At 34.2% G+C, this 13,884-nt stretch overlaps 1 protein-coding gene across 3 annotated transcripts in view; it reads left to right on the forward strand.

Annotated features, from left to right (window-relative positions):
- Positions 1–4: 4 nt before the first annotated feature.
- Positions 5–13,884, forward strand: part of GTF2A2 (general transcription factor IIA subunit 2) — a 15,041-nt gene continuing 1,161 nt past the window's right edge. Inside the window, exons 1-5 of one of the 3 annotated variants that reach the window (XM_015596114.2) lie at positions 17–160; positions 5,297–5,544; positions 7,680–7,800; positions 8,566–8,670; positions 11,442–11,568. In XM_015596114.2, coding sequence (XP_015451600.1) covers positions 7,729–7,800; positions 8,566–8,670; positions 11,442–11,568 — 304 coding nt within the window. In that variant the 5' untranslated portion in view covers positions 17–160; positions 5,297–5,544; positions 7,680–7,728. Of the gene's footprint in view, positions 161–5,296; positions 5,545–7,679; positions 7,801–8,565; positions 8,671–11,441; positions 11,569–13,884 lie in introns of all 3 variants that reach the window. The other 2 variants (XM_006920308.3, XM_025038907.1) reach the window with 2 other exon arrangements.

A 13,884-nucleotide genomic window follows, 5' to 3' on the forward strand; every position in this document is an offset into this window, starting at 1 on the left:
GTGACGTCACTTCCAACTTCTGCGAACACTTCCGGGTCGTTGGCCAAGCTCTGCTGTTTGGCCAAGCGCGGCGGCGTAAGAGGTAACTAGGTACGTCCTGCTGCGCTCCCGGCTGTGCTGCTGCTGTTTGTTACGCCGGAGGGAAGCGCCTTACCCACAGGTACGGGTGAGCGGTAGGTTGGGTCTTCGAGGGCCGCATGGAAGGCGAGGCCCTTCCCTCCAGGGGCCCAGGGTCATCCCGTTACCGACTTCGCTGCCGGATGGCCCAGCGGCTGGTACCCAGGAAGGAAAGGGAGGCGGCGGGAACGGTGGCGTCTTGTGGCGGGAGGTTGTGGTCCACCGGTGGCCTACTAAACGGTCCTAGGGGGTGGGCCGAATTTTCAGCCAGGTGAATGTCCAAAAGCACCCAGGGCTGGGAGGTAGCGGGGATTGCGGAATATCCGGGGAGCTCATTCCTTGTGTGTCTCATTCTTGTGTTGTTTCACTTGTTTGAAGTCCGCCTTTCAGCTTAGTGCGAACTCCGACAGAATGAGTTTAACTGCATGGTTTGATTAAAAAGGACGAGGACTTTGAGTTACTTAGGAATGTGGAGCTTTCTCATTTTCTAAACTGCAAAATAAAAGAGTACTGGATTTATATGGCTGATAACACATCTAAAAGATTTGAACATTTTAGAAGTAATTTTTAAGAATCTAAGATCATTAAAGCAAGTAATATTAACAAACATTTAAGTAGCATGGCTTTTTAAAATTTTTATTGAGGTGTAATAGACACAAAATTTTATTTTAATAATTCACTATTGATATACATTGCGAAATAATACTCCCTATAGTTACATCTTATTTTCCTTTTTTTCCTTGTGATGTGGGCTTTTAAAATCTCTCAGCAATTTTCAAATATGCAATACAATATTATTAATTACAATCACCATGCTATATATTATATCCCCAGGAGTTATTTTATAATTGGAAGTTTGTACTTTTTGACACTGCCTCTCTCCCAAACACCAATCTGCGCTCTGTATCTGATCTGTTTTTGTTTTTGTTTTTGTTTTCCACTTATAAATGAGATCATATAGTATTTGTCTTATTTCACTCAAAATAATGCCCTCAAGGTTTATCCTTGTTGTTGTGAATGACAAGGCTTTTTTCTTATTTTAGGTCTGAATAGTGAGTATTCCATTGTATGTACAGCAGGACATTGAATGACGTTTCCTTAAAATGTTGATGAGAAAAAAGTTGATTTCCCATGAGGGCCACTATCTGTGGGGAGTTTGCACGTTCTCCCCATGTTTGTGTGGGTTTTCTCCAGGTGCTCCGGTTTCTTCCCACACCCCAGAAATGTGGACGTTAGATAAATTGGCATGTCTGCATTGTCCTAGTCTGAGTGAATGTGGGTGTGAGTACTTCTGTGAAGGAAGGGTTCCTGTCCAGAGTTGATTCCCACGTTGTACCCTGAGCTGCTGGGATTGGCTCCAGCCACTTGTGATCCTGAACTGGAATAAGTGGGTTGGAGAATAATGATCTTGCTTTTATTACTCTTTGTTAAATGTATGTGTATCTCACACTTATTTCAGTGTTTAATATTAGAAGTGTTGGGGTCTTTATTTAGAAGTGTGGTGATGTTTTTGTTAAAAGAAAAATGCCATAGGAACTTAACTCTTGTTCATACCAGTTAGGCTATGATAAAATTGGTTTCATCATAGATCCTTTCGCTTAAAGTCACAGTTTCCAAGAACCTAATGACAGTGTTAAGTGAGGACTTACGTTTATACCACATCATCTTCCTTACCCATTTATCCCTTGATGGACACAAGATGCTTCTATATCTTGGCTATTGTAAATAATGCTGGAACAAACATGTCGATGTAGATATCTTTTTGAGATAGTGTTTTTTCTTCAGATAAATACCCAGAGGTGGAATTGCTGGGTCATATGGTAGTTCTAGTTTTTTGTTTTTGTTTTTAGGGATTTTGGGAGGGTTTTTTTTTTTTTTTTCTTTTGACTAACTTCCATACTGTTTTCTATAGTGGTTGCACCATTTGACATTCCCAGTGCACAAGGCTTCCCTTCTTTCCACATCCTCACCACACGTGTTATTTCTTGTCTTTTTGATAATATTTTCATAGGTGTGAAGTGTTATCTCATTATGGTTTTGATTTGCACTTGCCTGACAGCTAGCAATATTGAACATCTTTTGATATACTAGTTGGCCATCTGTATGTCTTTGGAAAAAAATTGAGATCCTCTGCTCATTTTTTTAATCAAGTTGTTTGTTTGTTTGTTTTTTTTTTTGCTATTGAGTTGTATGAGTTTATGTGTTTTGGATATAACCCCTTATCAAATATATGATTTCCAAATATTTTCTTCTATTCAGTAGGCTGCCTTTTAATTTTGTGGAGTACTTCCTTTGCTGTACAGAAGTTCTTTAGTATGATGTAGTACGTAGTCCCATTTATTTTCGCTTTTGTTGCCTTTGCTTTTGGAGTCAGATCCAAAAAGTCCTTGCTGAGACCAGTGTCAAGCAGCTTACTGCCCATGTTTTCTTCTAAGAGTTTTATAGTTTCAGGTCTTACATCTATTTTTTAAATCTGTTTTGAGTTTATTTTGGTATGTGGTGTAAGAGTGTGATCCATTTTCATTCTTTTGCATGTATCTGTCCAGTTTTCCCAGCACCATTAATTGAAGAGACTAGCTTTGCCCCTATTGTGTATTCTTGCCTCCTTTGTAATATAGTAATTGTTCATATAGCATGGGTTTATTTCTTGGTTCTCTGTTCTGTTCCACTGATCTGTGTGTCTGTTTTTGCACCAGTGCCATGCTGTTTTGATTACTTTGCAGTATAATTTCAGATCAGGTAGTATGATGTCTTCAACTTTGTTCTTCTTTCTCAAGATTGCTTTAGCTATTTGGGGACCTTTTGTGATTCCAAATAAATTTTAGGATTATTTGTTCTAGTTCTGTGAAAAATGCCATTGGTGTTTTGATTGGAATTGCATTGAATCTATAGATTGCTTTGGATAGTATGGACATTTTAACGATATTACTTCTTCCTGTTCATGTGTACAGTATGTGCTTCCATTTATTTGTATCTTCAGTTTCTTTTTTCAGTGTCATAGTTTTTGAGTACAGGTCTCTTACCTCCATATTTATTCCTAGATATTTTATTCCTTTAGATGCAATTGTAAATGGGTTGGTTTTCTAATGTCTCTCTCTCTTGATAATTTGTTATTGGTGTATAAAAATGCAACTGATTTCTGAATATTTTGTATCTTGCTACTTTACTGAATGCATTTATTAGTTTTAATAGTTTTTTGGTGGATACTGTAGCATTCTATATATATAGTATTATGTCATCTGTAAATAATGACAGTTTTACTTCTTCCTTTCCAATTCAGATGCCTTATTTTTCTTGTCGATTGCTATGGTATGGCTAGGACTTTTAATACTGTGTTGAATAAAAGTGGTGAAAGTGGACATCCTTGTCTTGTTCCTGATCTTAATGAAAAAGCTTTCGGCTTTTCACTGTTGAGTGTTAGCTGTGAGTTTGTCATATATTACCTTTATGTTGAGGTATGTTCCCATTTTCCCCTTTGCTGAGTTTTTATCACAAATAAATGTTAGATTTTGTCAAATTTTTTTTCTGCATTTATTGATATGATCATATGATTTTTATCCTTCATTTTGTGTTTATGGTGTACCACATCAGTTGATTTATGGATTTTGAACCAGCCTGCATTTCAGAATAAATCCTACTTGATCATAATGTATGATCTTTCAAATGTATTATTGAATTCAGCTAATATTTTGTTGAGGAGTTTTGCATCTGTGTTCATCAAGGATGTAGGCCTATAATTTTCTGTTTTTTGTAGTATCTGTCTGGTTTTTGTACAAAAGGTAGTATGGACATTTTAACCATATTAGTTCTTCCAATCCATAAGCATGGAATATCTTTGTGTTCTTCAATTTCTTTGATCAACGTCTTATAGTTTTCAATGTACAGGTCTTTTACCTCCTCAGTTAAATTTATTCCTAGGTATTTTGTTGTTGTTGTTGCAATTGTAAATGGTATTTTCTTAAATTATCTGATAGTTCATTATTAACTTACAGCTATTTTAAATAACTCTTAGACTTTTATCAATTGGACGTAACACAAGATTCTGTACTCCTGCTTTTTCAAGATTATATTGCCTTATTGGGACCTCTTCTTGCCTTTTTAATCTCCTTCCCCACCACACACATTATACTTACTGATTTTTTGCCTTCATTCATTTATTGAACAAATAGTTGGCTCTTATGTATCATACACTGTTCTAGATGCATGATTTACTTCAGTGAACAAAACAGACAAAAGTTCCTGCTTTGGGTGAACTTACATTTTATAAGTTCCTGCTTTGGGTGAACTTACATTTTATAAATTAGAAAGTGATGGCCATAAATTAACATAGCAAGATAAGGGAGATTGGCAAGTTCCAGAGTGGAAGTGGGAGTTTGTATTTTAAATATGGCAGTCAATGTAGGTCTCATTAAGAACATGATATACTCAAAGGAATTAAGAGAACCAAGTGGATATTTGGGGGGAAGAGTTTTTCAGGTAGTAACAATAGCGTTTACAAAGGCTTCCATAGGCTGGAACATGTCCACCGTAGCCTATAAATAACAAAGAAGCCCGTGTGTTTGGAGAAGGGCAAGAGCAATGGAAAGATGGTCGATAAATTGAGAGATAACAGGTAGCCAGATTATTGTAAAAACTCATGAAATGGAAGGCATGGGAGGTTTTGAGCAGAGAAGAGTTATGTTCTAACCTATGTTTTAAAAGGTCAGCTCACGGCTGACTTGGAGTTAGAGTGTAGGGGGCAAGCATGGAAGCAAGGAAGCTGGTTAGGAAGATATTTCAGCAATCGAAATGACAGATGTTAGTGGCACAGACCAGGGTGCTAACAGTGGAGATGGCAAAAAATGATTGGATTCTGAATGCATTTTGAAGGTAGAGTTTAGAGGATTTGCTAGGGATTGGATGTTGAGGTAAGGTTGGGGGTAAGGAGATAACATCAAAAGTTTTTTGCCTAATTCATAGAAGTATGGAGTTCTATCAACTGCTATGGGAAAGACAACAAGCAGAGATGCTGAGTAGGCCGTTGGATCCTGTTGGATCCAGGAGTGAATTCAGAGGAGAGATCTGTGCTAGTATATGAATGGGAATTATCAGCAATGGTATTTAAAGCCATGAGACTGAATGTTATCACTAAGGAATGAACAGCAGCAGAGAACCAAGGATGGTTTCTTGTGACATTAAGTTTTTAGAGAGAAGAGGATCAAGCAAGAAACAATATTAAGAAGGATGAACCAGTGAGTTTAAGAGAACAACCCAAAAAGTGTGGTCCCAGAAGCTAAGCCAAGATCTTTTATCAAAGAAGGAGAGTAATCACTGTGTCAAATGCTTAAATCTGGTGAATACTGAGAATTGAGAATTAACTCTGGCAAAGCCATTGATGACCATCGGGATCTGTGTCATTTGAGTACTGGAGGTAAAAGCCTATGAGGGGTGAGTGAAAGAGAAAATGGGAGAAAAGGAAGGAGAGACTGAGTACAGACAACTCTTATAAGTTTTGCTGCAAAGAGGAAATGAGAAATAAGAGTATTGCTAGTGAGGGAAGTTGGTTGAGACTTTTTTTAAAAGATGTGAGAAGTACCCACCTGTTTGCTAATGGGACTGATCCATAGAGGTGGGAAATTTGATGGTGAGGGAGAGAAGGAATACTTACATTTTTGGAACAATATCCTTGAGTTTACTAGAGAGGATAGGACCTGATGCACAGATAGAAGGACCGTATTTAGGTAACAGCATAGATAGTGCAACTATTAGTGACAACTATTAGGTAGGCAAGATATATGGGTATAGGTATTGGTAGGTGGATAGATGAAGTTTTCAGAGTCTGGAAATTTTCATTGCTTCAGTTTTCTCAGTAAAGTAGAAATCTTTATATTACACTCAGATACATTTACAATATTTGATAGCAGCATTTTCACATACCACCAAGTTACTTATTCAGACCACAAATTTGTTGAATACATACTGCATACTAGGCATTGTTCTAAATGATAAATATATAACTTCATGGAAAATATTTTAGTGGATAGAAACAGTAAGCATATATTTGTCAAGTTAATGATATGAATGCGAATAAAGTGTAAGGGGAAGGGAGATAGTTATTTTGTATAGGTTGGTCACAGAAGACTTTTCTGATGAAGCAACATTTGAGCAGACATCTGAATCACATGAGGGAGTGAGCCATGCAGACATCTGAGAAGAATATTCAAAGCAAAAGAAACAGCCAGTGCAAAGGCCCTAAAGCAAGAACATCTTGCCATATTGAACAGCAAGGGGCCAGTCTGGAGCAGAATGAAGGAAGGAGTAAGTGGAAGAAACGTTCATAGAGGTGGTTGGAGTAATCCATTAGAAGAACTTTTTAATTCTGAGATAGGATGCTGGCATTGGAGGTTTTGGAGAACTGAGGGTGGGATCCCACAAGTCAAAAGAAAAGCCTTCAAGAAGCTAAAAATGATCTAGTATGTCAAAGGCTCACAAGCTGTATAACTGACCTGAGTTTTATTTTTCCTGAGTTTTACCTGATAATTACTCCTTGAATATATCTCCTTCTGTCTCTCTCTAAACTGAAAGTGCCATGAGGTCAGGGACGATATACCAGACGTGCAGTAGAAGCCCAGTAAGTATTAAATCTGTACTACTGCCACCCTCTTGGAGTGCCCATCTCTTTCTAATCTTGCACTCAAGTACATTTTTCATATGGCTGCTAGTTTGTCTGACCTTTCCTGCCTAGAATGCTTCAGTGGCTCCCATTACCCGTGCTATAAAATGCTGCACCTCTCCTGATGGAACAAGTCCATTCATGCCATCTTTTCAGTCTCATCTCTTACCACTTCCTATTCATACTTAGACCCTAATAATATATAACAATTTATAGATCTCACAAACTATTATTTCATCCTTCTATGTCTTTATTTATTCTATTCTTTCAGCCTAGGATGACTTCCTTCCTTCCTTGCTTGGCTGAAGTCTAGCTTGAAGAATCAGGAAGCTTTTGCAAGTTAACTCATGCAGTCCACAGTCAGCCTCCATAGTACACTGTATATCCCTATCAGTTCTTATTCTTTATTGAATTTAACTTTTTTTGTATGTCTGTAACCCTCCCTAGAGTATAATTTTTTTAGGGTCAGCCGTGTACATATTTGTCTTCCTTTCACTGGTACCTATCACAGTGCTATCTTCTTGGTAGGTACTTTATAAATATTAAATTTTAAGAGAACAGGAAAATAAAGGGAAAGGCCTTCAAACTTGAGCTGAAGATTGTCTGAATCAGTGACTTGGCAGTAAGTAGAAAGGAATGATACATGGTAAATTCTAGGCTAGAAGGTAAGACAAACTTGAAAGCAGCGGTGAAGAAATACATTTGAATAAATACAACATCTATACTTTGTATAAAGGAATATAAATGCTTGTCAAATAACAAAATTAGAAAACATTTTAACTTTCTTGTAATTCTAAAATTACATAGTAATTTGCAATTACTAAGAGTTCTGCTGGTATATATTAGAATATATGAAGTAAACTATTATATACATTCTTTATAATGTTTTCTTTTATTATTAAAATTTTAGGACATCAATGCAAGACTGAGTGAGAAAAACAGTTTTTTCCTCCTAAACCATGGCATATCAATTATATAGAAATACTACTTTGGGAAACAGTCTTCAGGAAAGCCTTGATGAGCTCATACAGGTAGGAGACTAAAAGTCAACATTTTTATTTCAATAGGTCTATAATAATTCTTGTTAAATTCCTTATCCCGGGCAAAGAAGTTAAATATCTTAGACTATTTGACCCAGTATTCATATTGATAATCTCAAATTCCTATGCATTTTACCATCCCGACTATGGGGTATAAAATACAATGATGATTGAATGATATGGTTAGATATATCTACATTGTCAAAGATTTTTGTTAAAGATTAGTGTTGGTTTTCTCATATATGAGAAAGTCATATTCTATCTAGCTTTAAGATAATTTTGAACAATTTCATAGCTTTGAGATTTGAATTAGAATTTATATTTCAATTTTAGGACAACCTTTTCATGTGAACTTTATCTAAGAACACATTATTTCCACTTGTTTTCATACAGTTAGTGAGCTGTAATAAGGTTTATTATATTTTTAAAAATATATGATTAGTCCTGTTTTTTATTTAAAAGAAACTTGGTTTCTTTAATTTATCAAATATCTTTTTCCAGACTATATGAAGGAATGATAGAGACAAAGTTTTGTCCAGGCATTGTACATTACTGCATGTTTTCTTTTCAAAATTATGTTTGTGTCAAGATAGTACAAGAAAATACTGTAGTCTTTGCTTCTTGTTATGGCAAAGGAAAATAATGGTTTCTAGTTTAGAGGCTCTAGTTAGCCTCAGTTAAATTAAATTTTTGATAATTCATATTTTTATTTTGTCTTTAATGCTCTTCTGATTTATGACCTTTACTTTTTCTCAGTCTCAACAGATCACCCCCCAACTTGCCCTTCAAGTTCTACTTCAGTTTGATAAGGCTATAAATGCAGCATTGGCTCAGAGGGTCAGGAACAGAGTGAATTTCAGGGTAAGGATATTTTCCTAAGCCTAGAAGCCTGCAGTAATGGTTGTTTTATCAGTATTTTAGTCATAAAAGGAAAAGATGGCTTTAATCAAATTTTGGAACATGTTTTATAAGAACTAAATTATACTCTAAGTGACCTAGAAACTAAGTTCATCCACTTAATATGATAGTTCTATTTAGATTTTTATTCCATTGTTTCACAAATCAGCCTATGTATATTTATCTACCTTCCCTGAAGAATTACTGAGATTTCAAACAGCTGAAACATTATCTGCAGGTATGCAGGTAAGTGACAGAGTACGGTTCATATATGTTTTTCAAACTCTGACTGTCACCAATTCCGGGAAGTAAGGAGTTACCTCTAGAAATTTCATTTTGCCTCCCACCTGCTCTTAGATAACATGGCTTTTAAAGACCTGGACTGGTGGTAGATAGCAGTCTGTTCTGATAGCTTGGTCTCATTTAAGTCATTTATACTTTGAGCAGTAATCCCAAACTGAACAAAATTATCTTTCTCATTTTGATGATAATTCAGATTAAAGGCCCATTGAAAGAATCATGGTGATTAGAAAGAATTTTACTTTATGATACTTGTGAAGTCATAGTATATATTATGTGGTTATATTTAATATTTATGCATAGTCGTAAAGTAGAAATTAAAAGTGTAAAGTATAGAAATCAATATATGAAAAGAACATAGAGGTTAATTTCATTTAAGAGAACCTCAGTGTTTGAGGGTTTTGGTTTTTGTTCATGATGAAAACATGAAAGAAAATTTTATTTATTCAATGGACATTTTTTTTCAGTTTCTATTATATACCAGGCATTGTTCTGGATGTTGGGTATTCAGATACAAAGCCCCATTTGACTTATACTTTAGTGAAGGGATAAATCTGCATGTATTTTATATTCCTATAAATAAGTATCTTACCAGTTTCACATGCCTAAGCATTATAAGAAGTAAAGTGTATTTTTAAAACTAAAATTTTATCAGTGGATTCTTGAATTTTTAATTAATTTGCTTTTGTTTTTAAATAACCATACATGAAATCTGCCCAGTTTGTCATTCAAAACCCGATCTTTTAATTCTAAATTGACCCATGTTAATAAACTTTTGCCCATTTAGAAAATTTCATTTCTTATAAGTTTGTTTTCCAAAAGCTATAAATACTCAGATTTTGACCTGATTTTACTTTTCTGTTGTTGCTTTTTCTTTTGTGACTGCTCTAGCTCAGGCTTTCACTTACCCGCCTTACGGCAAATTTGATAAAATTTAAGTCTAGAATGTTTGCAAATAGCCTTCTATTTTTTTAGCTTGGAGGGGCAAAGGCAAAAGAAATAATACATTGGTAATATCTAATTTTCAAAGTCATATTGCTAGATCACATTTAAATACATATTTTTTATTTATAATTTTTACTGGCCTAGCAATAAGATTAGGACTTTTTAAAAAATCTTGTATAACATGCTAAATTGTTTTGTTCTAAATTCTCATGAATTCCCTATAACTGAGATCATTTAGTAGAAAGAATGTCATAAGGGAAAAAAAATCTCAAGTATGAGAGCTAAAGTTTCAATAATTTATATGTTGAAATTTATTAGTAAAAAAGTTCAAAATGTATTTACCAAGAAACTTGAACTGAATTAATTTTGAAAGAGAAAATTCAGATTGAATTATAGTACTAAAACTTCATATAGTAATTGAGTATTAAAATATTTAATGACACATTCTGTTCTCTGAAGCTTACTACCATATTCCAAGTGTTTGTCTTCATCCCCCCTCTCCCTTGACTGTTATTCATTCTTCAGGATTCCAACTTGCCTTTGGAAGAGAAGCTTTCTCTCTACCCTCTGTCTTTCATACCCTTGGGTGGCTCTCCTATACTCCCCATTCTATCCAGTAACTTTATCGTAGCAGTGTTTGCTTGTTTTAATGAGCTCCCCCTGCTAAGCTAGGCTTATTGATGGCAGTATCACTTACCATTGTGTGCTCATTAAATTCATTCATAGCTATCTAATTATTCTCACTTGATAGAACATTTAGGTAGAATCCAGTTTTTACTTTTACGCTGCAGGGAACATTTTTGTACAGATGCTTTTTTTGTGAATTGAAGGTTTTAGGCATATAAATGTCAAATACCAGATTTCATATGTGAATATGTGTGTGTCTATCTCAGGTTTTTATTGTATTCTGTTAGCATCTATACTTGCACTTTCACCACACTCTTCAAAATTTTCCACTTAATGTTCAAGGACATATTCCTACTCCTAAAAACAAAATATCAACTAAAAACTTTAATTAGAAGAATGTCACACAGGACAATAATATTATAGTCTTAGTAGCTAATATAGTAATTCACCTGAGCTATGTCACAGGCTTAAAATTAATGTGTCTAGAAAATCGTTGGTTTTGTACAACTGCACAGAATTAATGTACACAATAATATGTTTTCTTAGTGTTTACGTAAAAAATCAAATGAACGTTCATAATTTAGCCACATGAGGGCAGTAAAAATACAAATTTCCATTCAGATTTCAGGTAATTTGTAAACTCTTACAGTGCTGAAAACTTTTAACTCTTCCCTTAGCGAATTTATCTAGAGATGTTTTTTCTGTTAGAATGAAAATTAAGGAAAATCTTAAGCAAGCTAAATATTAAATAATCATACTATTTTAAGAATGATGTACTTGGTGGCTAAGTTGTCTTAAATTGCTTTGGAGAAAAATGTGAGGAAAAATTACTTCATCTTATGTCTAAATGTTTTGTTTTAAAGGGCTCTCTAAATACGTACAGATTCTGCGATAATGTGTGGACTTTTGTATTGAATGATGTTGAATTCAGAGAGGTCACAGAACTTATTAAAGTGGATAAAGTGAAAATTGTAGCCTGTGATGGTAAAAGTAAGTGTTCGCCTAATTACTGTGAAATCAGAGCCACTTGAAATGTTTTTATGAGTCTTTCAAAAAGTTTCTATGAGTCTTTTGAAAATCTTCATCTGAAATTAAGGTGGAAAATGGCCAGTCGACCCACTCCAAGATAGGTTCCTGAATTCCAGATCTCAAACAGGCTACTTACTGACTTTAGTATAAATATTTCATATGACACATAGACTACTTCCACAGATTGAATTTGTGTGGGGGGTGGGGAAATTTCAATTGCAAATTTGAAGGGTTTATCAGGCTTTTTCACAACTACCTTTTTTGTTAAGAAAGTCTTTAATTTTGACAATTTATCCTATGGTTTCTGTGTTTCTAGATACCTGTACATTTAATATTTAAAAAGTGATTATTTAAGATTTTAATTAACCAAAAGAACCTTATCAGTCATAATAGTAAATATCTGTTCCATCTGTATAGGTGTGTTTTCCACAGCATACCGAGGAACTCATTCAGGTCCTTAAATGTTTCAAAACTGTACATCTTTGCTTTCTGTTCTAGATTAGTTATTTCTATTTTTCAATTATATCTTAAATATATACTTACTTTTCCTTTGTGATCAGAACCATTTCCATTTAAGGAAACTGTTCCTGAAATTAAATAGAGAAGACTGTCACTGTCCAAGAAGGGGAATTTTGAAAAGCAAGAGAAACGTAGAAAGGAATTCCCTGCCTTTCTCAGGTTATGAGTTGGGGTTTTCATTCTGTATACTTTGGGTTTCAAAAGAAAAAATCTAATTACTGAAAAAATGTAGAAGACATAAAAGCACAGAGAAGACATTTGTAACAGTATCTAGAGATATCACTTTTTAATATTTTGTTGTATAACCTAGTCTTACGTACATATTTTTACAGCATATATGTGCACATACAAACATTTGCAAATATGTCATTTTTCACATGTCATTAACTGTTCTTTTTTGATGGCTTAGGTGTATTTTGTTTTTCTTTAGATTATTCTCTTAAATAGATTTTAATGGCTGTATAAAATTATACCTTCAGCACTTTCTAAAGAGTCTCTTCCAGATATCAGACAGTCTCTGAAACCAGCGATGTTATGCTTTGTACCTTTCAGAAGGTTAACTAATCTTTCTAAGAACTTTAAAGCATAGATAACTTTTTAATCTAGTCGTCACGTACTTAGACCTTTTTTGGTTATAACAGCAAAGAACAATGTTATTTTATACTTCCTGGAACACAAAATAACATTTCTATATTTCAGATAATGTATACTTTTGTTCGTATTTTTCTTATAATTTAGGCTATTGGCTTCATCATAACCCTGAGATTTTTAAGTTTTTACTTAGACTTTAGAATTTGAGCATGGATTTCTAACTCCTAGAACCTTATCAAAATGAGTTAATGATGTAGCCCAGTACTATTCAGTAAAACTTTTGTACTGATGGAAGTGTTCATTGTCTGCAATTTCTAATAGCCACATAAGGCTATTAAGCATTTGAAATGTGTCAGGGCAACTGAGAAACGTAATGTTTTAGTTTCTATTTATTTTTATTAGTTAACTTTAATTAATTTGAATAGCCACATGTGGCTACCCCATCACTACCATATTGGACAGCACAGATGTAGACTAATAGTATCGTTTTCAATCATTTGAAACAGCTAAGAAAACATCAGTAAAGAAGTCCCCTGAGTAAACTTTAATAATATCAAAAAGTCTATATAAACATACGTATTTTACTAATAGGAGTTCCTTTCTGGTGGTCCTCAGATTGTAGTACTCTTGCTTAAAGATACAAGTTATCTGTTTTTTCCAAACTTGAATGGATGAAAAGTAGCAAATCAGCCTTACCTATTGCAAGTGGCTTCTGAGGAGCTTGCTCCAGTTACATTAAAGTGTAGTCTTCAAAGAATTCAAGAGAAGCTTTGATTGTGTTAACATGTACTCTATGTTAACAGAAAAGAATACAATCTTAGAAATTTTTCTTTCCAGAATTAAAACATAAATGGTTTGGCATTTAGAAGTAGAAGCTTAAGTAATTAAGAGTGTCAAATATGATTATATTATACTCATTTATATTAACTACATATGAAAATGAACACAATAGAAAATTTACTTTCAAGTGTAAAATTTGTTGAATATCCACATGGCAATTTTTATGTGTAATTTCATACATTAGTAAAATTCAAAATTACTTTTCAGAATTTTTCTCTCAAGTTTGGGGTAAGTGGTGGTTGGTGGGGGCTGATTGAGTAGAAAAGAGTAATTGACCCAGACTTCAAATTGATTTTTTTTTTCCCATTTAGAGGCCTTAATATTTTA

This window comes from Pteropus alecto, unplaced genomic scaffold (genome assembly GCF_000325575.1).
Source record: "Pteropus alecto unplaced genomic scaffold, ASM32557v1 scaffold86, whole genome shotgun sequence".
Taxonomy (NCBI): Eukaryota; Metazoa; Chordata; class Mammalia; order Chiroptera; family Pteropodidae; genus Pteropus; species Pteropus alecto.